This window comes from Piliocolobus tephrosceles, chromosome 13 (genome assembly GCF_002776525.5).
Source record: "Piliocolobus tephrosceles isolate RC106 chromosome 13, ASM277652v3, whole genome shotgun sequence".
Classification (NCBI taxonomy): domain Eukaryota; kingdom Metazoa; phylum Chordata; class Mammalia; order Primates; family Cercopithecidae; genus Piliocolobus; species Piliocolobus tephrosceles.
The window spans coordinates 6,467,367-6,491,817 of NC_045446.1; the positions used below are offsets into that span (position 1 = coordinate 6,467,367).

Consider the following 24,451-nt stretch of genomic DNA (forward strand, 5'->3'; position numbering starts at 1 on the left):
TTGGCCAGGCAGTGGGACCCTAGGGATCTGACTTACGGCTGATCATCTCCAGTGGGGCCCTAGGGATCTTACTTATGGCTGATCATCTCCAGTGAACTGTTTTTTTTGTTTTGTTTATTTGTTTCAAGAAAGAGTTTTGCTCTTGTCGCCCAGAGTGCAATGGCGCAGTATTGGCTCACAACCTCTGCTTCCTGGGTTCAAGCGATTCTCCTGCCTCAGCCTCCTGAGTAGCTGGGATTGAAAGTGCCCACCACGACTGGCTAATTTTTTGTATTTTTAGTAGAGACAGGGTTTAGCCATGTTGGCCACGCTGGTCTTGAACTCCTGACCTCAGGTGATCCGCCCACCTCAGCCTCCCGAAGTGCTGGGATTACAGGCATGAGCCACCACACCTGGCCGCAGTGAACTGTTTCTTGTGTACTTACTGGCTGGTTGTAGCCAAGAGACTCGGTAGCTTCTTATCTTGTGTTGTCTTGTTGGGTTTTTTTTGTTTGTTTGCCCTTCTTGGATTTGGCCACAGTTGCTCAATACCTTAAGGGCAATCTCAACCAATTGAGATGTCAACATCCCCAGTGTCCCTTCTCCTTTTTGTAGTTTATCCGCATGGCTTGTGCCACTGGAGTCCTGCTATAATTACTGTTTTCCCATATTACCCACCCAGCAGCTTAGAGGAGGGATTAGTGGTGACACAGATCCCACAACTCTTGGCCCACATTCAACTAGTTAAAAAAAAAAAAAATTGGTGGGGAGGGGCGGGCATGGTGGCTCATGCCTATAATCACCACACTTTGGGAGGCAAAGGTGGGCAGATCACTTGAGCTTAAGAGTTCGAGACCAACCTAGGTAATATGGTGAAACCCTGTCTCTATAATATTAGGTTGGTTCAAAAGTAACTGCTGTTTTGCCATTGAGAGTAACGGCAAAAACTGCAATTACTTTTGCACCAATCTAATTTTTAAAAAATTAATTTTAAAAATTGGAAGGCATAGATTTCACTCGGCAAGGCAGGAAATCTCGTAACTGCTCTACACTGTGGCTCTGCTGACCGCCCGGCGCTGCTCCAGAGGATGCAAACTGCCCGAGATTTACACGAATTGACTGAAGGCAATGGACATTGTGCTGAAAAACACAGCAGAAAGGCGGGGTGTGGTGACTCACACCTGTAATCTCAGCACTTTAGGAGGCTGAAGGGGGTGGATCACTTGAGCTCAAAAGTTTGAGACCAGACTGGACAGCACAGCAAGACCCCATCTGAGAAAAAAATTAGCTGGGCACGTGCCTGTAGTTTCAGTTTCTTGGGAGGACTGTTTGAACTTGGAAGTTGGAGGTTGCAGTGAGCTAAGATCGGGCCACTGCACTGCAGCCTGGGTGACAGAGCCAGACCTTGTCCCCAAATAAAAAAAAACCCCACTGCAGAAGACCTTCAGAATTGCTTGCCCCTAGAAACCATGCTTTCCTCAGAACATCTCACCCTTCAAAAACTACAGCAGCAGCCAGAACCCACCATTCACGCTGACGCATTCCTTTGTGATGAAGACTTCATTGATTCATTATGTGACAAAGGGAAAATAAGCAGCAACTACTGTGTGGTTCACACCAAACAGAACCTTTAGACTGATTGTTTGTTCCTTCTCCCTCATGGAATTGAAGTTCATTTATCTTCGTGCACTCCCTGATCAATCAGGAAGGGTTGTGACTGACGTCAGCTCCAGGCTCAGCACAGTCTTTATGGGGTGATCTTATAGTTTAGCAGGTGCAACTCTGTGGAGTAGAACTGAATGGAGACTTTCGCCAGTTGCAGGAAATGGTCATTGAAAAATACCAGTTTACTCACAGATTAAAGGTGCTTCATGCAGACATCTGTCCCCAGGGTTTCTTCTGCAAAATGCTCATGCTGTTATCACAAGTAATGTCTTCAAATATTCTCTTAATGAGGCAGAACAGGCCAGAGCTGGGAATATATTCATCATAACGTAAGGAATCAGATCATTATTAGTGACAGTGCCAAGTCTTGAAGATTCTCTCCTGGGTCTTCAGACTAATACACATTTATCTCCGTGGGCTGAAGAAGTACTGTGGGACTATGATGTATACCTACAAAAGGATATTGACAAAGAAGCTCTTTATTTATTTATTTACTTATTTGTTTATTTATTTTTTCTTCTGAGACAAGGTCTTACTCTGCTGTCTAGCCTGGAATGCAGCTGTATGATAACAGCTCACTGCAACCTTCAACTTCCCATGCTCAAGTGGTCCTCCTGCGTCAGCCTCCTGAGTAGCTGGGGCCACGGCTGTGTGTGCCACCACCTGGCTAATTTTTTTTTATTTTTTTTTTTGAGACAGAGTTCCGCTCTTGTCACCTAGGCTGCAGTGCAATGGTGTGATCTCGGCTCACTGCAACCTCTGCCTCATGCCTCAGCCTCCCGAGTAGCTGGGATTACAGGCTACTGTATTTTTAGTAGAGACGGGGTTTCGCCATGTTGGCCAGGCTGGTCTCAAACTCCTGACATCAGGTGATCCGCCCGCCTCAGCCTCCCAAAGTGCTGGGATTACAGGTGTGACCCACCGCGCCCGGCCTAATTTTTTTTTTTTTTTGGTAGAGACAGAGTCTCCCTATGTTGCCCAGGCTGGTCGTGAAGTCCTAGGCTCAAGTGATCTGCTCCCCTTGGCCTCCTGAAGTGTTGAGATTACAGGTGTGAGCCACTGCACCTGGCTGACAAAGAAGCTCTTGAACAAATTCATTTAATGAAATTAGCATTTAAATAGTCCTACCTCATTGTAATGTTTTGTAGAGTATCTTATAAAATAATGGAGGCCGGGCGCGGTGGCTCAAGCCTGTAATCCCAGCACTTTGGGAGGCCGAGACGGGCGGATCACGAGGTCAGGAGATCGAGACCATCCTGGCTAATACGGTGAAACCCCGTCTCTACTAAAAAATACAAAAAAAAAAAAAAAACTAGCCGGGCGACGAGGCGGGCGCCTGTAGTCCCAGCTACTCGGGAGGCTGAGGCAGGAGAATGGTGTAAACCCGGGAGGTGGAGCTTGCAGTGAGCTGAGATCCGGCCACTGCACACCAGCCTGGGCGGCAGAGCAAGACTCCGTCTCAAAAAAAAAATAAATAAATAAATAAAATAAAATAATGGAAAAATCCCAGCATTTTAATACATATTTTTCTGTATATTTCCTTCTAGCCTTGGTACATATGATCACGTATTTGTAAAAAGTTGTATGTGTATATACACAACTTTACTCGCTTTGTGTGATAATACAATAAAAACATTTATCTGAAAAAAGTATTTTTTTCATCAAATAGCAGAGCTCCTGTTTCTGGTAACCCAGGGTATGGCAAGCGGGGGCTCTGGGAGATGGAGCAGCTCAGCCTCCTGTGAAAAAATCTGTTTCTCTAAAAAAGAACAAATTCCCGTGCCGGGTATGGTGGCTCACACCTGTAATCCCAGCACTTTGGGAGGCTGAGGCGGGCGGATCACAAGGTCAGGAGATCGAGACCATCCTGGCTAACACGGTGAAACCCCATCTCTACTAAAAATACAAAAAATTAGCCGAGCGTGGTAGTGGGCGCCTGTAGTCCCAGCTACTCAGGAGACTGAGGCAGGAGAATGGGATGAACCCAGGAGGTGGGGCTTGCAGTGAGTCAAGATCACGCCACCGTACTCCAGTCTGGGTGACAGAGTGAGACTCCATCTCCAAAAAAAAAAAAAACCGATTTCCCAAAACCCGTCCTACTGTTGTCTATGCAGATCCGGGTTGCCCTTGACCTGGCTGGAGATGCCTCTCAATCCCCCAGGGCACGCAGAGCAGAGACAGAAACTGAAAGTAGAGCTGCACTGCGCTGAAGTCTAGAGATCCCACTGCTAGATCCAAAGAATTTACCCTTTCAGTCAACCCAAGGGGCAAAGTCCACTTTCTTCCCTGAAGGAGCAGCGCCGAACAAAAGCTCCAGGCAGCTGCTTCCGCTGTTTCGCTGTTTCGGGGGTAGGGCCAAGTGACAGCCCCATGGGCCGTGCAGCAAGCAGAAGATCCCTGGGAGTCATCCTCAACCCTCTGGGGCCACGTGGCTGAGTTCTCCGGGAGAGGTGCCGCTGCCCACTGCTTCACCTTAGTGAGCGTCAAGGAGTTAGGATCAGAATCCCAGCTGGCCCCGTCTGGTCGCCAGAGTTTTGTTATCCACACAACGGGTGGGCTCAGTTGCTTGGCAGGTGTCAACTAAAGAGGATTTAACAGGGGATTTTATTTCTTGCAACAAGTAAGGAGAACACCGAGACATCTCCCAAAGCGGTGTCTCCCCGAGCTGAGCTGCGGCAGCTTTTCTAAGCATAGGGTAATGAGGCGTGATCTGATTGCATCTTGCAATGAGGTGACGCTGGGAGGCATGATCTAACCGGATGCTGCCACAGGGGGACACCACAGCTCTGACCCCTCTCTGGGTCTCAGTTTCCCCAACTGCAGTGAAGAAATTGGCCCCAGTGATGATGCCCATGACACCACCATCCTCTGCCTTCACTCATGCTGGGGTCTCCATGTGCCCATTTTCAAGCTTGTGCCTGCCCTTTGTTCCTCACTCCCCACAGCTGTCCTTAGCCAGGACTTTCACAGCGTGGAACCAAGGCCCAGAGAGGGCACTGAACCTCTCCAGGTCACACAGCCTGTCAGGGAGGTGGGGTCAAATCCAGGTCACACGTGTGCACACACACACACACACACACACATATGCTCACATACATGCACACACACTCTCAAGCACATGCACACATGCACACACACATGCACACACGTTCTCATGCACACACATGCACACATGTACACGCACGCACACGCACACACATGCACAAACACAATACTCTCTTGCACATGCACACACAGGTACATACTCATGCACACATGCATGCTGTCATGCCCACGCATGCACACATGCTCTCATGCACATGCACACATTTACAGATGCACACATGCATGCACACGCATGCACACATGCACACACACTGCTGGGACTGGGGGCTGCTGTTTCTGAGGGCTCCTGCAGGGGCTCCTGGCCCCCTTTCTGTTCCATAAACACTCACTGAAATGCAGAAGCTGGACCCCAGCCAAGGGAAGTGAAACTTTCCAGCATCCCTACTGCTGTCCTCCCCGAAGTTGGGGGCCCAGCACCTCATGGCAGGAAGCACCCTGGCCCCCAGCAGCCCCCAAAGTAGCTAGGTCTGCCAAGCAGGCCCTTCCTTCCTGAGAGGCACCACACCGAGTCAGCAGGATCCTAGCCTCTGTGGGGGCTGGAGGGGCCTTCCAACAAACACCATGGCCTGGGACTCATGAAGCAGCTTGGGGGTCCCTGAGACCCCTACCCCAAGCAAGGAGGGACCAGACCCAGGCTGACAGGCTCCTCTGCTGACTCCCTCTCCCACCACCTGCCAAAGACTCAGTCGAGTCACCCAACCCCTAGAGCTTCAGTCCACACCTGCAAAATGGAGCCAGTGACAGCTGCCCCCAGGGCTGGGTCGGATACCCGAGTCCATGGCATGGCATGGCCCCCTAATGGCAGTCTCTGCCCTCCCTTTGCTGAGACTCCAGGTGCCAGGAGTGTTCCCTGGAGTGGGCTCATAGGGAGCCCCGGCCCGCTGGGGGCTCAGCCTCACACTCCATCCACCCCTCTCAACACTCTGTCAAGGTCCCAGCTGCCCTGATGGGAGCCAGGATGACAAATCTCCTGTCCCCACAATCCGTATGCTCTGAGCTCATGGAGCCCCGGGTATGGAGGGCAGGAGAGCCCAGGCCACACAGAGTTGAGTGTGATCTGGGGCAGCTTCCGAGAGGGTGTAACTTAAGAGGGTCCTGGCCACCCAGAGCCCCCCAGGCTGGTGGGCCTGGCATCTGGAGCAGGACTGGACTGGCCCGGGGAGACCAGTGTGGTGGTAAAGAAGGCCTGGGATCGGATGCCTGGGGGAGGCTCCAGCTCGGGGTCCCAGCACCTGGTATCCAGCAGGCCCTGGCAAAGCGGCTTGCCTCACTCCCCAGTGACTTCTGAACTGGCCTCAGCTCCTCCCAGCAGATAGCTGAGCCTGGTGGGAGGCAGAGGCCCCAGGGCTGAGTGCGGGGGACCTCACCTTCATCCTTCCCCACTTTGCTCTTGAGAGGCATCAGGAGGGGATGGAGCCAGATTGGACGCCCTGAGTGCCACCTGCAGCCCGCCTCTAGGGCTCTGTGTGCCCATGGGCAGTCTACCTCTACCACCTCTAGGGCTCTGTGTGCCTGCAGACATCTGTCTGAACCTCAGTTTTCACATCTATAAAATGAGCCTGAGGGTCGTTTCCAAAACAGAGCAAACCGAGTCATCTGAGTTGCACTGTCCTTGAAAATGACTGAAATCCCAGATCAAACATTTTGAAATTTTGCTTAAAGCAACAAAGAGCTGTAAAACTGGGGCTCCCCGTGGCACCTTTGGGTAAGGGCGACTCAGGAGTGACCACAGCCCTCTGGGGCCGCAAGGACAGAGGCATGCTGCCGAGGTGGCGAAGGAAGAGCAGCTGGTCATCTTGGTGGCCATCAAGGTGACTCCTCTACAGTAACTTTCAATAGCCTGCTCTGGTGGTGACCAAACCCGAGTCACCACCCCACTGCGGGTGTACCTCTTAGTGGTGTTAAGGAAGGTGGCCCCTCTGGGGACCAGCAGAAGGACAAAGGGCAGGGGCAGGAACTTGCCCGCAGGACCTGGACTCAGTGGACCGTGGCAGCACAAGTAACAGAGTGGGGAGGGCGGGGCACGGGCAGTGGAACAGACCCCAGCACTCTGACCTTTGGCTGCGTGAACCTCAGCCTGTCCCACCCGCCGGCTGCTCTCTGCTAACTTGCCACAAAACTTCCCGTCTGTGGATCTCCAGGCCCATAAATACCAGCCTGTCTGCGAGTTAGACGCCAGTCCTGGTGGCCCGGGAAGCCCAGATTCGCATCAGCAGGCAAGTACCCCCTGCCCTAAGACCCCTGCACCAGCTTGGAGGAGCAAACAGGAGGGGCAGGAAGGAGAAGTTGTTGCCTAGAACCCAGACAGTCCACAGCTAACTCCGGTGATGCTTTCCACTCCCCACACTGTGCCTCAGTTTCCCTGTCTATAAAAAGGAGCACAGTTCTCTTCCCATAGGGAGTGTGCCTTGGTGAACACATCTTCCCGAACAGTTGGGCCTTTCTTCTCAATTTAGGAAAAATAAACTTCTTTTCTCCAAAGGAGCAGGAAAATTGTTTCCTCAGAGAAAGAGCCCCTGGGGGTGCAGGGGGGACACAGCTGAGACACTCCCAGCCAGTCACACCTCTTGACAGGCGGCTGCCCTGAGGGGCCTCCCACCACCATCCCCGCTCTGCGCCCAGGGCCCTGCATCGGGGCCGTGGTCTCCTAAGTACGCCCACCCCCAGATGCTGCACCCCACACCAGCATGTGCTCACTGCCTGTGCCCCGGGAGCCCCTGCGTCGCGTGGCTGTGACCGGGGGCACGCATGGCAACGAGATGTCAGGTGTCTACCTGGCCCGGCACTGGCTGCAGGCCCCCGCGGAGCTACAGAGACTCAGCTTCTCCACTGTGCCTGTGCTGGCCAACCCGGCAGCCACAGCCGCCTGCCGCCGCTACGTGGACGATGACCTCAACCGCACCTTCACCAGCAGCTTCCTCAAGTGAGTGCTCTTGCTTCCAGGTTTGCCCAGGCAGTCAGGCACCAAGTCCCCACCACAAACCTTCCCTCCAGTCACCAGCAGGGCCCTCCCTGTCTTCACTCCTGCTTCCCCTCTGCCTGTGTGACCCATTCCACCACGGGGACAAACTGAACATTTGGAGAATCCCAGATTGATGCCACCTCCTCCAGGAAGCCCTTCCTGACTGCAGGTTGGGTCAGGACCTCTTCTGGGGATCCCAGACCCGGTGCTTCCCTCAGATTAGCCTCACAGGCCATGTTTACTTGTGTGCCCTGACCACTGTTCATGCCTTCTTCCAATGAATAGTCACTGAGTCTTATCTCCAGGCCAGACTCTGGCCAGCTCAGGTGAGAGAATGGGGAATAGGACCAAGGTGTTGGCTTCAAGCTTAATGGGGAGACAGAGAAAGAACCGGGCAACCATAACCCAGGAGGCTAAAGGCAGGGCCAGGGGCTACACAAAACAGCTAACCTGGCTGAGAGCAGTCAGGAAAGGCTTCCTGGAGGCAATGGTCTATCAGCCAAGCCCCAAAGGCTGAGTAAAAGCTAGCCAGGGGAAGAGAGGTGAGAGGGAGTTTCCAGTGGAGGGCCAAGCACAGCACAGGCCTAGGGGTGCGACCAGCATGGTTCTCAGGCTGTGTGGTTGCAGTGAGGGCATGAGAGGCAGGCAAGTGGGCAGGCAGGCAGGAGGGCGGGCCAGGCTGAGGGCTTGGATTTTACCGGGAAGTGCAGAGCCAAGAGGGCCATGGGCAGGAGCGGACACAGCACAATGGCGGAAAAGAAAGCCCTTGCGCTGCTCAGAGTACCTCCCCCTTAAACCACTGAAGACTGACTGCGACTGTGGGGGTCACTGTCACCCATTCGCATCTCCACAGTTCCAGGCCCACCCCGGACGACCCATACGAGGTGACTAGAGCCCGAGAGCTGAACCAGCTGCTGGGGCCCAAGGCCTCAGGCCAGGCCTTTGACTTTGTCCTTGACCTGCACAACACCACGGCCAACATGGGCACCTGCTTAATCGCGAAGTCCTCCCACGAAGTCTTTGCCATGCACCTGTGTCACCACCTGCAGGTGGCCCCAGCCCCCAGAACACAGCCTCCCAGAGGGGAGAGGGAGGGCAGGGCGGGACAATGCCGGAACCTCCTTTGCTTGGCCCCTCTTCCCCGGGCCGAGTTTCCCAGGGCTTCAGCCCCTGGGGTCTGCCACCCGCCAGCACTCCAGGCCCCCGGTAGCCCCTCCCCCACCCTGCCAGAGGGCAGAGGGAGACCTGGCCAAGGAGGGTGGTGCCCTGTGTTTCCTCCATGCAACACGCTCCCGCCTCAGTTTCCCCTCCCAAGTAGGCCTGGGCCCCTAACCTGCCTCTCTCGCCCCCAGCTGCAGTACCCCGAGCTGTCCTGCCAGGTCTTCCTGTACCAGCAGTCTGGGGAGGAAAGCTACAACCTGGACTCCCTGGCCAAAAATGGATTGGGTGGGCCGCAACCTTCTGAGAAGTGGGAGTGGCCAGGAGGGTTGGAGGGGCGGGGCCAGGCACCAAGGGGCGGGGCCTCTTCAAGGAGTACATGGGTCCCGCGCCTGCCTAACCCCTTGCTTCCTGGTCCCCAGCTCTGGAGCTGGACCCCCAGCCACAGGGTGTGCTGCGGGCTGACATTTTCTGAAGGATGAGGACCCTGGTGGCCACAGTTTTGGACTTCATCGAACTCTTCAACCAGGGTGAGACCCCAGGGGACGTTCGGGAAACAGGTCTGGGGAAGAGCAGGCCTGGCTGAGGGGTTGGGGAGCCAGGCTCACAGGCAGGCTGGGATCTAGCCCTGAGGTTCCCCCACAGCCCACTCTGTCCCCTAGCCTGGAGGGAGGGATGGGCTCACAAGCCCAGCCTCCCACACAGGTACAGCCTTTCCCGCCTTTGAGATGGAAGCCTATAGACCCGTGGGTGTCGTGGACTTCCCTCGCACCGATGCTGGGAACCTGGCAGGCACTGTGCATACTCAGCTGCAGGTGGGTGTGTGTGTGTGGTGGGGGGTGATTGCTGGGGCCACAGCTTTGGGGAGGAGGGTTGTCATGGAAAACTGAGCCCCAGAGGGTGCAGCCAAGCCTCCCATGAGCTCAGCAGCATCTCAGGTTGAGGAGCAGGATGGGAGGCTGGGCTCCACCGTCCCACTTCCCCTGGCCCTGCTGCCTTCCCTGGAACCCCACACTCAGGCCTAGCACAAGAGGCCACAGTGATCCCCATAGCTCCTGTGGCGGGCATGATGGAGACAACCTTACCCTGGCCATAAAAGGCAGAGGGAGGGGACATGGAGCAGGCATGACTCAATTCACCTGCTTGGAGGTGCAAATACAAAACTCTCTTCCGTTTTCAGTTGAGAGCATCCCCATGCCTGTTGGCAGGTCGTCCAAGTCTCTCTCTCTGCAGGCCTTCCCTTCCGGAATGTTCCAGGATTGGGCAATCCTGCTTCCACACCTTTCTCTTGGGTGCCTGGGAAGAACCCACTGGCTGCTGCTCTGCTTGCTGCCACACGGGTCATCTTTGCATAGGGTTTGGTGCAGTTTTGTGGCCTTTTGTGCCCTGAAGTTTCATTTTGAGGAATTACCTTCTTACAAATGGAGGCAGCCCCATCCTGTCCATGGTTAGGGCTAGACAGTCTTAATCCAGCTGTGCCCAGCTACCTTGCAGATGTTAAGTAGTAACGGTCAATTTGGGTGGCTCCTCCTACAATTCTAAAATTTATTTTATTTTTTATTATTTTTTGAGACAGAATCTTGCTTCATCGCCCAGGCTGGAGTGCAGTGGTGCAATCTTAACTCACTGTGACCTCTGCCTCCTGGGTTCAAGCAGTTCTCCTGCCTTAGCCTCCTGAGTAGCTGGGATTACAGGCACTCACCACCACACCCAGCTAATTTTTGTATTTTTAGTACAGACAGGGTTTCACCATGTTGGCCAGGCTGGTCTCGAACGCCTGAACTCAAGTGATCTGCCCGTCTCGGCCTCTCAAAGTGCTGAGATTACAGGCTAAAGTGCTGGGATTACTGTGCCCAGACTTAAAATTTATTTATTTATTTATTTGAGACAGAGTCTCGCTCTGTTGCCCAGGCTAGAGTGCAGTTGCATAATATTGGCTCACCATAACCTCCGCCTCCCAAGTTCAAGCGATTCTCCTGCCTCAGCCTCCCGAGTAGCTAGGATTACAGGCACCCACCACCACACCTAGCTAATTTTTGTATTTTCAGTAGAGATGAAGTTTCACCATGTTGGCCAGGCTGGTCTTGAACTCCTGACCTCATGATCCACCAGCCTTGGCCTCCCAAAGTGCTGGGATTACAGGCATGAGCCACTGCGCCCAGCCAAAATTTATTTAATAAAGAATCATATTGTACTTACTGTGTGCCAGACATGCTTTAAGCACTATTAACCTGTTTAGTTTAAACTTCAGAATGATAGGAGGAGATATTGTAATCCTTATTTTACAGACAAGAAAGCTGAGGAACGGAGGTTAAGTGACTTGCTCACAGTCACACAGTTAGCAAGGATTTGAACTCCAGCTTCAACACCTGTGCCCATGTCCATGAGGGTCCACTTCCACATGGGCACGTGCCTCCCCAAGGGGACTTGTGCCTTCATTTCTAGACACAGGGCAGACTGGCATCTCACCAGACCTGCTGTCTTATGGATTGAGGAAGTGAAGCGTGGGTGGGAAAGGCCACACATGAGGGGCATCTTTTGGGTGCCAAGCTGGGGTCACCTCCCTCTGGGGCCAGGGCAGAGGTGGCTCCAGCAATCTTGGACTTGGTTCTCCTCCCAGGACCGAGACTTCCAGCCGCTGCAGCCCGGTGCTCCCATCTTCTAAATGTTCAGTGGGGAGGACCTGCTCTATGAGGGGGAGTCCACGGTGTACCCCGTGTTCATTAACGAGGCTGCCTACTATGAGAAGGGCATTGCCTTTGTCCGGACTGAGAAGTTCACGTTCCCCGTGCCTGCCATGCCTGTGCTGAGCCCTGCCCGAGCCCAGCTTCCTAACCCAAGCCACACCTCCCGAACTTCAGTCTTCCCACCTGAAAGATGGGTCCTGAGGCACAGCTCTGAGCACAGAGGTCCCTTTTGCCACCTACCATGTACCATGTTCCTTGCCAGGCCCCCCAGCCCCTGGCCTCAGTTTCCCATTCTATAAAATGGAAGACGTCCAGAGGTCCATGGTTTGTGTCCTCTGTCCTGCACGGCTCCTGTCTGGCTGGGGAAGTGGATGGAGGAAGGGAGGTTGACCACAGGATCTGGGGGAGGTCTGGCCAGTGCAGCCTTGGACGCACAAGTGTCTTGGGGCCAGTGGTGGCTGCCTCTGTGCCCACAACGGTCCATCCATGCCCGGAGGAGGATCCCAGACTGTAGGAGGAGAACCTGGAGAGAATTTTGCTCTGGATCCAGCAGAGGGGCTTCCAGAGGACGCCACAACCCAGAAGGGGACCCCCCAACCCTCCTACAGTCCTGGGGCCAGAGGGTGAGTGTGGGGAGCGCAGAGCCGGGCCCATGTCTGTGCACACGTGTGTGTTTGTCCCTGCATGGCACCTGCCCCGTGTGCTCTTTGGTGTGCGTGTCTGTGCGTTTCCCACACACACGTGTTTCCAAGAGCCTCAGTTGCTTGGGCGTTCTAAGGGGATCTCTATGTGGCCAGATGTGCATTTCCAAGTGTGTAATGAGCCCAGTGCCCATAGTGGCTCAAGCAGGGAGTCAGGGCTGGGGGAAGAGCCATAGCAAGACAAGGCTGTCCCCACGCAGGACAGCCTGTCCAACTGCAGAGACGCAGGGAGGAGGTGGCTTGGGTTGGGGCACAGGGACTTCCCAACTCTAATTGGGAAGCCATCATTTCCACCACCCCCAGGACACCGCGCACTCATTTCGGGCGAGCCGGCATGAGGCCAGCTGCTGAGGGCCCCTCTGTCCTGATGATGGCACCCTTCAGGGTGTCATGGCAGGACAAATAGGCAGGGCTACATGCGACCTGGCTGCAGCCTCACTGCCCGCACCTGCCTGAGCCTAATGGACTCTTGCTGGACAGCTGGAGCTGCTGGAGCCCAGAGTCCCCTTGCAGTGCCACTCCCGCAGCCCTCTACACCCCCGCCCGGCCCATCCATTTCCCTGCAGCCACGGCTGCCACACCACCTCCTGGTATTGAGCAGTGAGATGAGAAGGTGTGAAGGATATGGGGGCACCAGGGACAGGCTGGCAGGCAAGATGGATGAGGGGGCAGGGGGCCAGCAGGCGCCTCGGGCAGGCAGGGCAGGCCAGCCGGGGACGGGTGTGCAGGGAGGCCTGCCTGCGTGTGTGCATGTGCATGCCTGTGTCTGTGCACGTGCCGTGTGGTAAGTCCATGTGCACAGAAGCTGCACGTGTGTGCACTGTGTGGCGAGTCAGCAGCCTCTGAGTTCATCCGTGTGTCTGCGTGTGTGTGGGTTAGCATGTCAGTGTGCTCATGTGGGGGGGGGCGGCTGTTTCCCATCACACAGATCAGAATCGCACACGCACACATATCAGGGGCCACTACGATCCCAGCCTGGCCCTCCCTTGTTTGTCCTGGTGAAGGGAGGACTGGAATGGATCCCCCAACTCCCTCCATCATCTCCCTACTTCCCACCCACCGTGCCATGGCCAGGGCAGATGACTACACCTTGTTGGATAGCCCCAAGGGGCTGCTCAGACCCTCCGTCTCACACAGATCACCCCCATCTTGCCTGGCAGTAACTCCAGAGCGCTGGCAGCCTTCTCTGACACAGCCGGGCATGGGGTTGGACCAGGGGCCGGCCCTCCTCCCTTTACATGCCCCCAGAGCCAGCCCACCCTCTTCGTGTGGGGTCCCATCCAGCTCTGCAGGCTGAGATCTGAGACACAAGGGATTGTGCCACAGGCATCTCTGAGCTGCAGGGAGGAGCGCCCAGAACATAGCGCTCAGGGAGAAGCAGCCCTGCCACCCCCCAGCCCCTCCGTGCCCCCTCTTAGGAATCAAGGTCACTGTCAACCCAACATCCCCAAGACAGGATTCTGGAGGAGGTGTGGGGTGCTCCCGCCAGACGACCCACTCTGTGCCATTGCGCAAGAGTCAAAAGGCCAAAGAGCACTCTCAACCAAGGGACTGGCATCAGCTCAGGGGCACCTCTGGGTTCTGCCTCCCTGCAGAGTGACCCGTGTGTCCCCTGAATGCCCAGCACAGGCTGCAGGCAGCCTGGAGAAGGTGCCTGGTCAGGCCAGAGAGAACAGACAGACCCACAGGCAGAGCAGACGCCCACTTCTCACCTGGGCCAGCCTCACCGTTTCCGCTCATGCCCAGATGGAGGCTACGTGGGCACCGTCAGCCAGGGCACTGCCCCCAGTGCCAGGCGGGATGGGCTTACCGCTCTCCAGGCTGGGCTAGACCATCACAGGCAGAAGAGATTATGTGCTTAGGTTAACTGGGGAGACTGAGGCACTCCGGAGACTGTAGGACCGGCCAGCGTTGCGCAGCTCCCTGAGTTCATCCCCTAGTCTGTGTGTGTGGGTTGGCATGCCACAGGACCAGGGCTGCCCACCACCCAGTCTGGGGCTCTATGCTGACCGCACTCATTGCTGCTGCCCCCTTGTGTTTCCTGCTCACTCCTCCTGACAATTGTGCATCTGCTGGCCGGCTGGGGCCAGCCTCAGGTCAGGGGTCTGGGTCTTGGTGGGAGGGCACCTCCTCCGCCATTCAACCCTCAATCTTCTGCTCCCACTGTGCCTCCCAACCCCTGGGGCCCAGCCCCTCCAGTCAGCCAGGCCTGGACCCCTGCAGATGCCCAGCCGTCCTCAAGAACCACCCTCCCACCCACGCACCCCTGCCACGCCTGGGCCCATCGATCAGGAATAGCTGGGGGGCTCTTAGCTAGGGAAGGGAGGGGCCTGAAGAGGCAGGACAAGGAGGGAGGAAGGGGGGGCTCTGCAACGTCAGAACCTGCCCACCTGCCCTCCTCCCACACAGCCTTGGACAGCACAGCCTGAGAGTGGCTTGGAGAAGGGCCCCCGCACGCCCCAGAGTCTGCATCTCACCTTCGGAGACCAGGAGTCCAGCTCAAGTGGGAAGACCACGACCTCGGGACGTGGACGAAGGGCGATTGAAGACGCAAGGACGGTCCTGCCGAGAGACCACAGCCTGTGTGAGCACCTGAGGGCTGAGCTGAGGTGCTGAGTGGACGAGTGGTGACCACTCCTCCCGGCAGGCAGGGTCCCCTTGGGTGGCAGCCACAGCCCAGCTCCAGCCAAGCAGTGTTTCTCCAGGAGCCGGACAGCCACTCTGTCTCCATGGCAGGTAGGCTACGTGAAGCAGAGGTGGCCTCATGGGTCGGGCTCAGGTTCCAGGGTGGGTGGGCAGGGTGGGAACCAAGGCAGCCCCGCTGAACCCAGGCCCTGTGCAAGAGGGTGGGGCAGGGGCACCCCAGGCTAAGGTCTGAGATCCCCATGGGACAGGGCTCACGGCTGCCCAAGTGCAATGATGGGAGAGGCCAGGGACCAGGCTGTTCCGGGAGATGAGCGCCTCACTGCGCACATGTGACCTCAGGCCTCTCCCTGAGCCCCAGCTCCTTCAGTATCAAAGTTGGGGGCTGGACAAGAAGGCTTAGCTTCCCTTCCAGACTTGACACTGGATGCTTCGGGCAAGCTGTCATCTCTGGGCCCTAAGGAGCGCTGGCTTCTAGAGGGACCGAGCAGAGAACAGGCTCCCTCCCCAGAGTCCCTGAAAGTGTCAAGCGGCAGCACATTGGCTGCGATGGGCAGCCGGTGAGCCCGTAGAGGACTTGGGAGCCAGGGACGACCGGCAAAGCCTCCAGGCCCAGTGAAGTCATAAGCCCCTCCCTTTGGGACCCATCGCCATGGACGCAGGGGGTACTGGCATCGCCTGGATGACGTACCCGCCCCAGAGGGCAGCCGGGTGACAAGCAGTTACCCTTCTGATGGACTGGCCGCAGGGGCAGGGGGACATCAGTCCATCTATCCATCCTGCCCAGGGTCCTCAAACATGATGTGACCCATTGCTGTCACAAAGACGCCCCCTCCTCTGTGAGGCTGCAGAAATCCCAGGAGCTTTGCATGCAGCTCTCAGGGCTGCTGAGGACGCGGCCATGGCCCTGGGCTCCACACTCTCCCCAGGCACCTACTAAGAGCTCACCCTCGCCAGGTGCCATCCACCTGGTACCTCAGCAGCTGCTATGCCACCCTGGGAGCCTCCGTCACCCGCCTGTCTGCCAGTCCATCCATCTCTGCAACACCTAGCATCCCCCCTCTGCTCCAGGCATCCCACGGTTTTACAGTCGTGTAAATGCCCCAAAGCCACTCGGGTGGGGACACAGCTGGGAATAAAACCTTGTCCCCGGACTCCCAGCCACTGTGGCTTCCGTGGCTCCTCCAGCTCCTCAGTCCCTTATGGGGCTGCGATAAAATAATAGTTCTGTTTTTCAGGATTTTTTTTCCATTCAAAATATTTTAATTGTAAAATATACATAACAAAATTTGCCATCTTAACCTTTTTTTTTTGTTTTGTTTTTAAGACACAGTCTCGCTCTGTCACCCAGGCTGGAGTGCAGTGGTGCAATCTTGGCTCACTGCAACCTCCACCCCCTTGGGTTCAAGTGACTCTTGTGTCTCAGCCTCCTGAGTAGCTGGGATTACAGGCGCCCGCCAGCACTCCTGGCTAATTTTTGTATTTTAAGTAGAGATGGGGTTTGCCATGTTGGCCAGGCTGGTCTCAAACTCCTAACCTCAAGTGACCCGCCCGCCTCGGCCTCCCAAAGTGCTGGGATTACAGGCACGAGCCACCGCGCCCGGCCCACCTTAACCATTTTTAAATGCACAGTTTTGTGACATTAATTACATTCACATTGTACAAGTAGAGGTTCCTCTTCAAAGACTTTCCTCCCATATAATTAGGAATAAACAATAACTTCTCTCCGAAACAAAATGTATTCAAAGACCTATGCTAACATTCTTAAATATCTGCTAGCCATAATAAAAAAAAATCGATATACTTTATGTTCTTAGCTTCCACAATTTAGCCTAAACATTTGCCCTGGCATGCTACAAGTTTTCCCTCCTTCTTTGTTCTCCTCTGACTTTGCTTCTTTTAAAAGTTCTAAGTTACTAGGCAATCAGAACAAATACAGAATGCAAGGTCCCATTCCAGCCAATGAGAACCGGACACACGTCAGGTTATAAATGACCCTGTCTCTTTGTTCGGTGCACTCTCGTGGCAAAACTGCTGGCGAGTGTACCCTTTCTGCAAAAAGTAAAAAAATGACCTTGCTGAGGAAATTAAATTTATGTTCAAGTGCTATTTCTTTTTTTTTTCTTTTTCTTTTTTTTTTTGAGACGGAGTCTCGCTCTACTGCCCAGGCTGGAGTACAATGGCAGATCTCAGCTCACTGCAAGCTCCGCCTCCTTGGTTCATGCCATTCTCCTGCCTCAGCCTCCCAAGTAGGTGGGACTACAGGCGCCCGCCACCACACCTGGCTAATTTTTTGTATTTTTAGGAGAGACGGGGTTTCAGCGTGTTAGCCAGGATGGTCTTGATCTCCTGAGCTTGTGATCCACCTGCCTCGACCTCCCAGAGTGCTGGGATTGCAGGCATGAGCCACCACACCTGGCCTTTCAAGTGCTATTTCTTTACGGCACCAGAAAACAAGCATTTCTAACAACGTTGTTGTGCAACCATCATTCGCATCCATCTCTAGAACTTTTTGCATCTTGCAGAACTGATATTCTGTCCTTATGAAACAACAACTCTCCATTTCCTCCTTCCCAGCACTTGGCAACCACCGTTCTACTTTCTGTTTGTATGAATTTGGCCTCACCAGGTACCACCTATGAGCAGAATCATATGGTATTTGTCCTTTGGTGTCTGGCTCATTTCACACAACAGTGTCTTCAGGGCTCATCCATGTTGTAGCATGTGTCAGAATGTTCTTCCCCGTTCAGGCTGGATGCTATTCCCTTGCACAGATGGACCCCACTTTGTTCATCCATCCATTCTCCGATGGACACTGGGTTGCTTCCGTTTCTTGGCTTTGTGAATCATGCTGATACGAACACGGGTGTGCAAATATCTGTTTGAGTTCCTTCTTTCGATTCTTTCTGGTATAGACCCAGAAGTCGAATTGCTGGATCATATGGTAATTCTAGGCTGCGCATGGTGGCTCACGCCTGTAACCCCAGTACTTTGGGAGGCTGAGGTGGGCAAATCACCTGAGGTCAGGAGTTCGAGACCAGCCTGGACAACATGGTGAAACCCCATCTCTAATAAAAATACAAAAACTAGCCAGGCATGATGGTGCACACCTGTAATCCCAGCTACTCGGGAGGCTGAGGCACGAGAATCTTTTGAACCAGGGAGGCAGAGGTTGCAGTGAGCCGAGATCATGCCACTGCACTCCAGCCTGGGTGACAGAGCAAGACTCCATCTCAAAAAGAAAAAAGACAAATATATATATATTTTTTAGTAAATCCAGTTTTAATTTTTTGAGGAGCTACCATACTGTTCTCCCCAGCAGCTGCACCGTTTTACATTCTCACCAGCAGTGCACAAGAGTTCTAGTTTCTTGAGGCCAGGCATAGTGGCTCATGCCTGTAATCCCAACACTTTAGGAGGCCGAGGTGGGAGGATCACTTGAGCTCGGAGTTCAAGACCAGCCTGGGCAACATAGGGAGATCCTATTTCTACAAATAAATAAATAAATAAAAATTTAAAAATAGCCGTGTATCGTGGTGTGCGGCTATAGTCCCAGCTACCTGTAAGGTTGATATGGGAGGATCACTTGAGGCCAGGAGGTCGAGGCTGCAGTGAGCTGACTGAGCCATCACTGCACTCCAGCCTGGGCAATAGAGTGAGACCCTGCCTTAAACAAATACATAAATAAATAAAAAGAAGTTCTAATTTTTCCATCTCCTTACCAACACTTTTTATTTTCTGGTTTCTTTTCTAATAGCCACCTTAATGGATGTAAAATGGTATCTTATTTAGCTAAGTTTTTTTTTTTTTATTGGAGGGGTGAAGGGTGGCAAAGCATTTGACCAAGACTTGTGCCAGGATTGCAGATCAAAAGACAAGATGTTTAGAAAAGGGTGCAGAGGCCAGAGAAAAAGACGGTAGGATGGGCTTCTGGAGGCAGGCTCTGGGCGGGTTGTCAGGGTCAGGGATGGCTAATTGGTGCTGAATGGGGGACTCTTCTTGGCTCAGCTCTCCTTCAGCAGCAGCGGGAGGCAGGGTCCCACGGAGCTGGGGAAGACCCCGGCCCCCTCCCCCCACACACATACATATCATCTAGAACAGATGCTGTTTGTGAAGAGCCCCTTGTGCACCAGCCCCTTCGTGTGGTCACTAATCCTCACATCAGCCTTGTGAGGCAGGTATAAAGAAACCCTTCCAACAGATGTGGAAGCCTCCAACTGAGGCTTCAGGGGTGAAACAATTTGCTTGAGGCCACATAGACACAAGATGGCCCAAACATTCTCTGGGGAGCAAGACAGGCCCTGACACTACCCTCAAGGAGCATGCTGGCAAAAAAGACTTTAAGTGAGCATTTACTTCACAGAGTGATGCTAAGTGGGGGATCCTGTGAGAACACAGCCCTGGCAGTCAGGGAGGGCTTCCTGGAGGAAGAGGCATATAGGTGCAGCCTGAAGGAGGAGAGCTGGCCGGGTGATGCATGAGGCCCACGCGTCCGTCCTCTCTCTGTAGCCTTCCTGTCTGCTGGCTTCGGCATACTTGCACCCTCAGAGACCCACCCACTACCCACAACCAGCTCTGGCTGGGAGCCTCGGCTGGGGTCGCCATTCCCATCAGGCCCTTGCACCAGCTCTACTGGGGCCCAAGCTGTGGCCGAGCCCAATGGGCAGGGCCCCAAGAACCCACGTGTGTCCAGTGTGACGGTTCAGTTGGAGATGAAGCCTCTGTGGGAGGAATTCAACCAGCTGGGCACCGAGATGATCGTCACCAAGGCAGGCAGGTGTGAGCAGCGGAGGCGGGGCGGGGCAGGGGCCAGGGCTGGAGCCGCATCCGGCTGCTGAGCACCTCTCTCCTGCAGGAGGATGTTCCCTCCCTTCCAGGTGAAGATCCTGGGCATGGACTCCCTGGCCGACTACGCCCTGCTCATGGACTTCATCCCCCTGGACGACAAGAGATACAGGTGCGGGGACCGGCCTGGGGCGCAGGTCGGGTCTCAGGTGCCGAGACCAGGAATTAGACCTTTCCTGCACTCCCAGTGAGGCAGGGGCCTGTCCAAGCAATGTCAGGAAGGCCCAGCATAAGGGCAGGACGACAGACAGGCAACAACAGCCTGAGGGCAGGACGGAGCCCAGCTCAGGGTACCCGGCAGACTTCCATGGGCAGCAGACTAGCCTCGGGCAGGCAGCTTTCCTTGGGCAGTGGGCTAGCCTTGGGCAGGCAGAGAGGTCTAGCCCAGGGCAGCAGGGGTTATCCTGTCATCCACCAGCCGGGTGCAGCCACAGGGAGCTCAGGTCTCGACAGGCTTCTCGGAGCCTTGGGTTCCTTAGCCAGGTGTCCACAAGGTGGGCTGGGCAGCGCTGGAGTCAGCAGCAGCCCCTTCACCTGCCCGTATTGTTCAGGTATGACTCTGGTTAGGGCAGCCCTCACCACCTCGCTGTGCCCCCCAGGTATGCCTTCCACAGCTCGGCCTGGCTGGTGGCGGGCAAGGCAGACCCAGCCACACCCGGCCGCGTGCACTTCCACCCTGACTCGCCGGCCAAGGGCGCCCAGTGGATGCGCCAGATCGTGTCCTTCGACAAGCTCAAGCTGACCAACAACCTGCTGGATGACAATGGCCACGTGAGGCCCGGGCCATGGTGGGGACAGAAGGGCCTGGGGTCAGGGCTGGTGGGGCCCTTGGTGCCCAATGGCCTTGGTGACCATCACCTAGGCCTGCTGCTGATGGCCAAAGCTGGGTGGGGAGTGGGGGTGGTGAGCTCACCTGGCTGGGAGTGGCACAGCAGGGAGGGCTGTCCAGGCAGGTGGAAAAGGGGGTGGGGGCGGGGGAATGTCCTCCCTCCCGCAAGGAGAGGGAGGACAATGTATGGAACGCCCAGCCTAGGCCGGGCCGCTGTATGTGTGGACACAGCATCGTTGACACTTGGTCAAACAGCCAACAATCCCTGCCCTCACAGAGGTCACTTCCTGGGGCAGGGGCAGGGTCCAGAAGACACTGTGTCCAGCATCCCAAATAAGGACAAATGCCAAAGAGAAAGCGGAGCTATGGAAGGGGGCGGAGAAAGGGTGCTGCTGCTCTCAGGGGGTGCAGGAGCTGAAGACCAGAAGGAGGTGGGGACGGAGGGGCCCGTGCCCGTCAGAGGGGACAGCAGGTGCAAAGGCCCTGAGGCCGGAGAATCCTGGGCCGGCAGAACTGCAAGAGGCACCCACGGGGCCGGAGTGGAGCCAGGAGGGGAAGCCAAAGAGGCGAGTGCCTGAGGGGCCGGGGCTGACTGCTGGGGGCTCTGGCTTTTACCGTGTAGGGTGGAAGTCGCTGGAAGGTTAGGAGCAGGGGGCTATGTGATGTGGCTTCCTGGGCAGCTGTGTGGAGAAGAAACAGAGGGGTAAGGCAGAGACAGAGGACAGGCCAGGAGGCAACCAAGGAAACTGGTGAATGTGACAGTGGCAGGTGGCAGCTGCGATGTGGGGTGTGAGAGGACGCGGAGGCAAGGATCCTCAAACACAAGGGGCCTTTAACACAGAACCACAGCCTTTCCAGCTCAGACCCTGCGCCACCATGAAAGGAACAGGACAGTAGGCCCGGGGCAGGCCTCCAGCTTGGAGGGAAGGACTCCAGCCTCAGGGGGTCCGCTGCGGCCTGCCTCACCAGTGTACCCCTGCTCTGTCCCTTCCACAGATCATTCTCAACTCCATGCACCGCTACCAGCCCCGTTTCCACGTGGTCTTCGTGGACCCACGCAAGGACAGTGAGCGCTACGCCCAGGAGAACTTCAAATCTTTCATCTTCACGGAGACCCAGTTCACAGCCGTGACGGCCTATCAGAACCACAGGGTGGGTGAACCAGCTCAGGAGCACCCGCTGCAGGCCCATTTCACAGGGGTGGAGACTGAGCCCTGAGGCTTGCAGCCCTCACTGGCACAGACTACTGCCCTCCCCACTTATCCTGAGCATCTGCTGTCAGTCAAGGCCCTGCCCGCACTCCTATCAGCTCAGGGTTCCTGGGCCAAGGGGCCCGGGTGCCAGGGCCTCCCGACCGAGGGTTCCCAGGAGGACAAGGTGGCTGAGCCTGGCTCAGGGCCAGCCCCACAACTGCACTTTGTCCCCTGCAGATCACCCAGCTGAAAATCGCCAGCAACCCTTTTGCCAAGGGCTTTAGAGAGAGTGACCTGGACTCCTGGTACTGTCTGACCCTGACCCGAGCCCCTCACTCCCAACCCCAGGCATATCCTAAGGCCTCAGTTCCTGACCCTTGTTTCAGGGTCACACCCTCTGACCCATCCTGGGGCCCCATCATCTGAATCTGGCCATGATCCCTGGCCTGGGTTCCTCCCCTTGATCCCCTCCCCCAATTCCTGCTTGCTCCATCTTCAGGCCTGTGGCCCCACAGCCCCTGCTCAGTGTCCCAGCCCGGAGTCACAGCAGCCTCAGTCCCTGTTTGCTGAAGGGCGCCACAGAGAGGAAGAAAGGTAAGGCTCCAGGCCCGCAGAGCAGACATAGTGGGACTAAGGTGCACAGGGTGGGCGGGAAGCAAAGGGACAGGACCTCCAGGAAGGGGCTTCACCAGCTCAGCAAACCCACAGGGCCCCCGTGTGGACACAGAGGGGGAAGCAGACATGTCCTAAGACAATATGGGGCTCAGAACAGAGAGCACAGGCAGGGGGTGCCAGGCGGGCTTCCTGCAGGAGGTGGCTCCCAAGCTGGGCTTTGGAGGACTGGGAAGCGTTTGGACAGAGGGAGAAGGTGAAGAAGAAATTCCAGACAGAGGGAAAGCAAGGGCAAAGGCTGAGAGGTAGGTAACTCGGGAAGGAGGAGCAGGAAGGGACCAGGGCAGGCCTGGGATGAGGGCTGAGGATACGACGGGAGGCCCAGAGTCCACTCAGACCATTTCCTCCCTCAGACCCCAACAAAGCTTCAGCTTCTACCTCCAGGACCCCTGCTCGGCTCCATCATCAGTTGCTGCCCCCACCTGAGGCCCTGCTGGCCCCAGCCACCTACAGGCCTGTCACCTATCAGAGCCTGTACTCTGGAGCCTCAAGCCACCTAGGGATCCCAAGGACCCGACCAGCACCATACCCCCTCCCCAACATCCGGGCTGATAGGGATCAAGGAGGCCTGCCTCTCCCAGCTGGGCTGGGGCTCCTGTCCCCCACTGTGGTGTGCCTGGGGCCTGGCCAGGACTCCCAGTGATGGCAGAAGCCTGTGGGGAAGCCCTGCTACCCTGGACCTTACGCCTGGTGTCGGAATCAGCCTCTGCCCCACCCCGTCCAGCCCCACCTTTGTCTTAAGGACAGCAGAGTAGGTGAAAGTCTAGAGAAAGAGACTACCCGCCCAGGGTCACAGCAAGGCTGGGACCATGGCAAGCTTGGAACCAGGCCTTCTACCTCCCAACCCCAGCAGCCTGAATACTGTGCCCTCTGGCTTTGGGGGTAACTCCCGAAAACCCTGCCTTACCTCCCTCTTCTCCCAAACATTAAACTATTTGGCATGAGTGGTCAGAGCACTTCCGTCCTCGTGGTCAGGGCGGGGCCCTCAGGAACTCCCAGACCCATCACAGTCCCCACATCAGCCCTGTGTAGGCATCCCGAAGCTCTGCTCAGTGCCGTCCACATCCCTGGGAGCCCACAGTGATATTAAAAGTGGTGGCTCCAGCCCAGTGGCAGGGCTGCACTTGCCCAGATGAGGATCGAATCTGGCGCTCAGAGAGGCACGGGACCTGCTCAAAGTCACACAGCAGGGCATGGCGGACACCTGCCACCCCACGTTTAAATACTGTGTGCAAGGCTGGAGTCATCTGGTCCCCAAGCCCAGGGTCTGGTGGAAGGGTGCGTAACCACGGTGGTCAGTGATCACAGGAGCCGAGGAAGGGACGGGGGAGGGATTTGGGAATCCGGTCCAGACTCAAGGCGGAGAGAAGAGCTCTGGATGCTGGCACAAGGAGGTCAAAGGTCTGGGGCTGGAGTCCGAAGGAGCCTGAGGGGAAGACAAGACTGGGAGCGGCGCACGCCACTCAGCGGCACCGGGAAGGAGCACCAGAGGGAGGGCTAGGCCGGACGCTCCTCTCGTGCACCGATCGACCTCGGGGTCCTAGAGGGGCGTCCCCGTGGAATCCCGGCTCCGCATATCCTGGAGCCCCCAGGGGAGGGATGGACCAGAGGGGGCCGGCGAGGCCTCATCAGACACCCCAACGCCAGGACCCAACCGGACCGAGGACGGTCGCCGGGAGCTTCATGGTTCGCGCGGTTCCAGGATCTCGGAGGACACACCCCGCAGGTCCTCCAGCTCCGCGTCCACCTCCCTCCCAGCGGCCACGCCCCAGGCCCCGGCCCAGCCCTGCTGGAAGCACCGTCCGCCTGGACACGCCTTTCCGGCCACGCCCCCCACCTCGAGCCGCCCCCTCGCTCCCCCTAGTCCTTCTTAGCAAAAGCTCCGGTCCAGGCCCCGCCCCCAGGCCGCCCCAGCCTCGATTGCCTACAAGGCCCCGTCCCCTAACAGACCCCGTCCCACCGAGGCCCCGCCTTCAAACAGGCCCCGCCCCCGAACAGACCCAGTCCCACCG

At 56.2% G+C, this 24,451-nt stretch overlaps 2 protein-coding genes across 2 annotated transcripts; both read left to right on the plus strand.

The window, feature by feature from the left end:
- The first annotated feature begins 6,900 nt into the window (after positions 1-6,900).
- Positions 6,901-11,872, plus strand: ACY3 (aminoacylase 3). Its single transcript, XM_023186598.1, has 6 exons — positions 6,901-7,672; positions 8,565-8,760; positions 9,064-9,157; positions 9,292-9,399; positions 9,575-9,684; positions 11,490-11,872. The coding sequence occupies exons 1-4, from the start codon at positions 7,437-7,439 to the stop codon at positions 9,342-9,344; spliced, it is 579 nt and encodes a 192-aa protein (XP_023042366.2). The 5' UTR covers positions 6,901-7,436; the 3' UTR covers positions 9,345-9,399; positions 9,575-9,684; positions 11,490-11,872.
- A 3,011-nt stretch (positions 11,873-14,883) lies between these two features.
- Positions 14,884-23,383, plus strand: TBX10 (T-box transcription factor 10). The gene is made up of 8 exons (XM_023186102.1): positions 14,884-14,993; positions 19,410-19,677; positions 19,756-19,857; positions 20,345-20,516; positions 21,571-21,726; positions 22,005-22,072; positions 22,267-22,361; positions 22,793-23,383. The coding sequence occupies exons 1-8, from the start codon at positions 14,987-14,989 to the stop codon at positions 23,080-23,082; spliced, it is 1,158 nt and encodes a 385-aa protein (XP_023041870.1). The 5' UTR covers positions 14,884-14,986; the 3' UTR covers positions 23,083-23,383.
- The last annotated feature ends 1,068 nt before the right edge of the window (positions 23,384-24,451 follow it).

What these genes read in the sequence shown, in the direction of transcription:
- ACY3 (XM_023186598.1), top strand. Translation starts at nt 7,437, where the DNA reads ATGTGCTCACTGCCTGTGCCCCGGGAGCCCCTGCGTCGCGTGGCTGTG. An exon ending in TTCACCAGCAGCTTCCTCAA is followed by an intron (nt 7,673 to 8,564) that starts GTGAGTGCTCTT and finishes GCATCTCCACAG; the next exon opens with TTCCAGGCCCACCCCGGACG. An exon ending in CCTGGCCAAAAATGGATTGG is followed by an intron (nt 9,158 to 9,291) that starts GTGGGCCGCAAC and finishes CCTGGTCCCCAG; the next exon opens with CTCTGGAGCTGGACCCCCAG.
- TBX10 (XM_023186102.1), top strand. An exon ending in TGCTGGATGACAATGGCCAC is followed by an intron (nt 20,517 to 21,570) that starts GTGAGGCCCGGG and finishes TCCCTTCCACAG; the next exon opens with ATCATTCTCAACTCCATGCA. An exon ending in CGGCCTATCAGAACCACAGG is followed by an intron (nt 21,727 to 22,004) that starts GTGGGTGAACCA and finishes TGTCCCCTGCAG; the next exon opens with ATCACCCAGCTGAAAATCGC.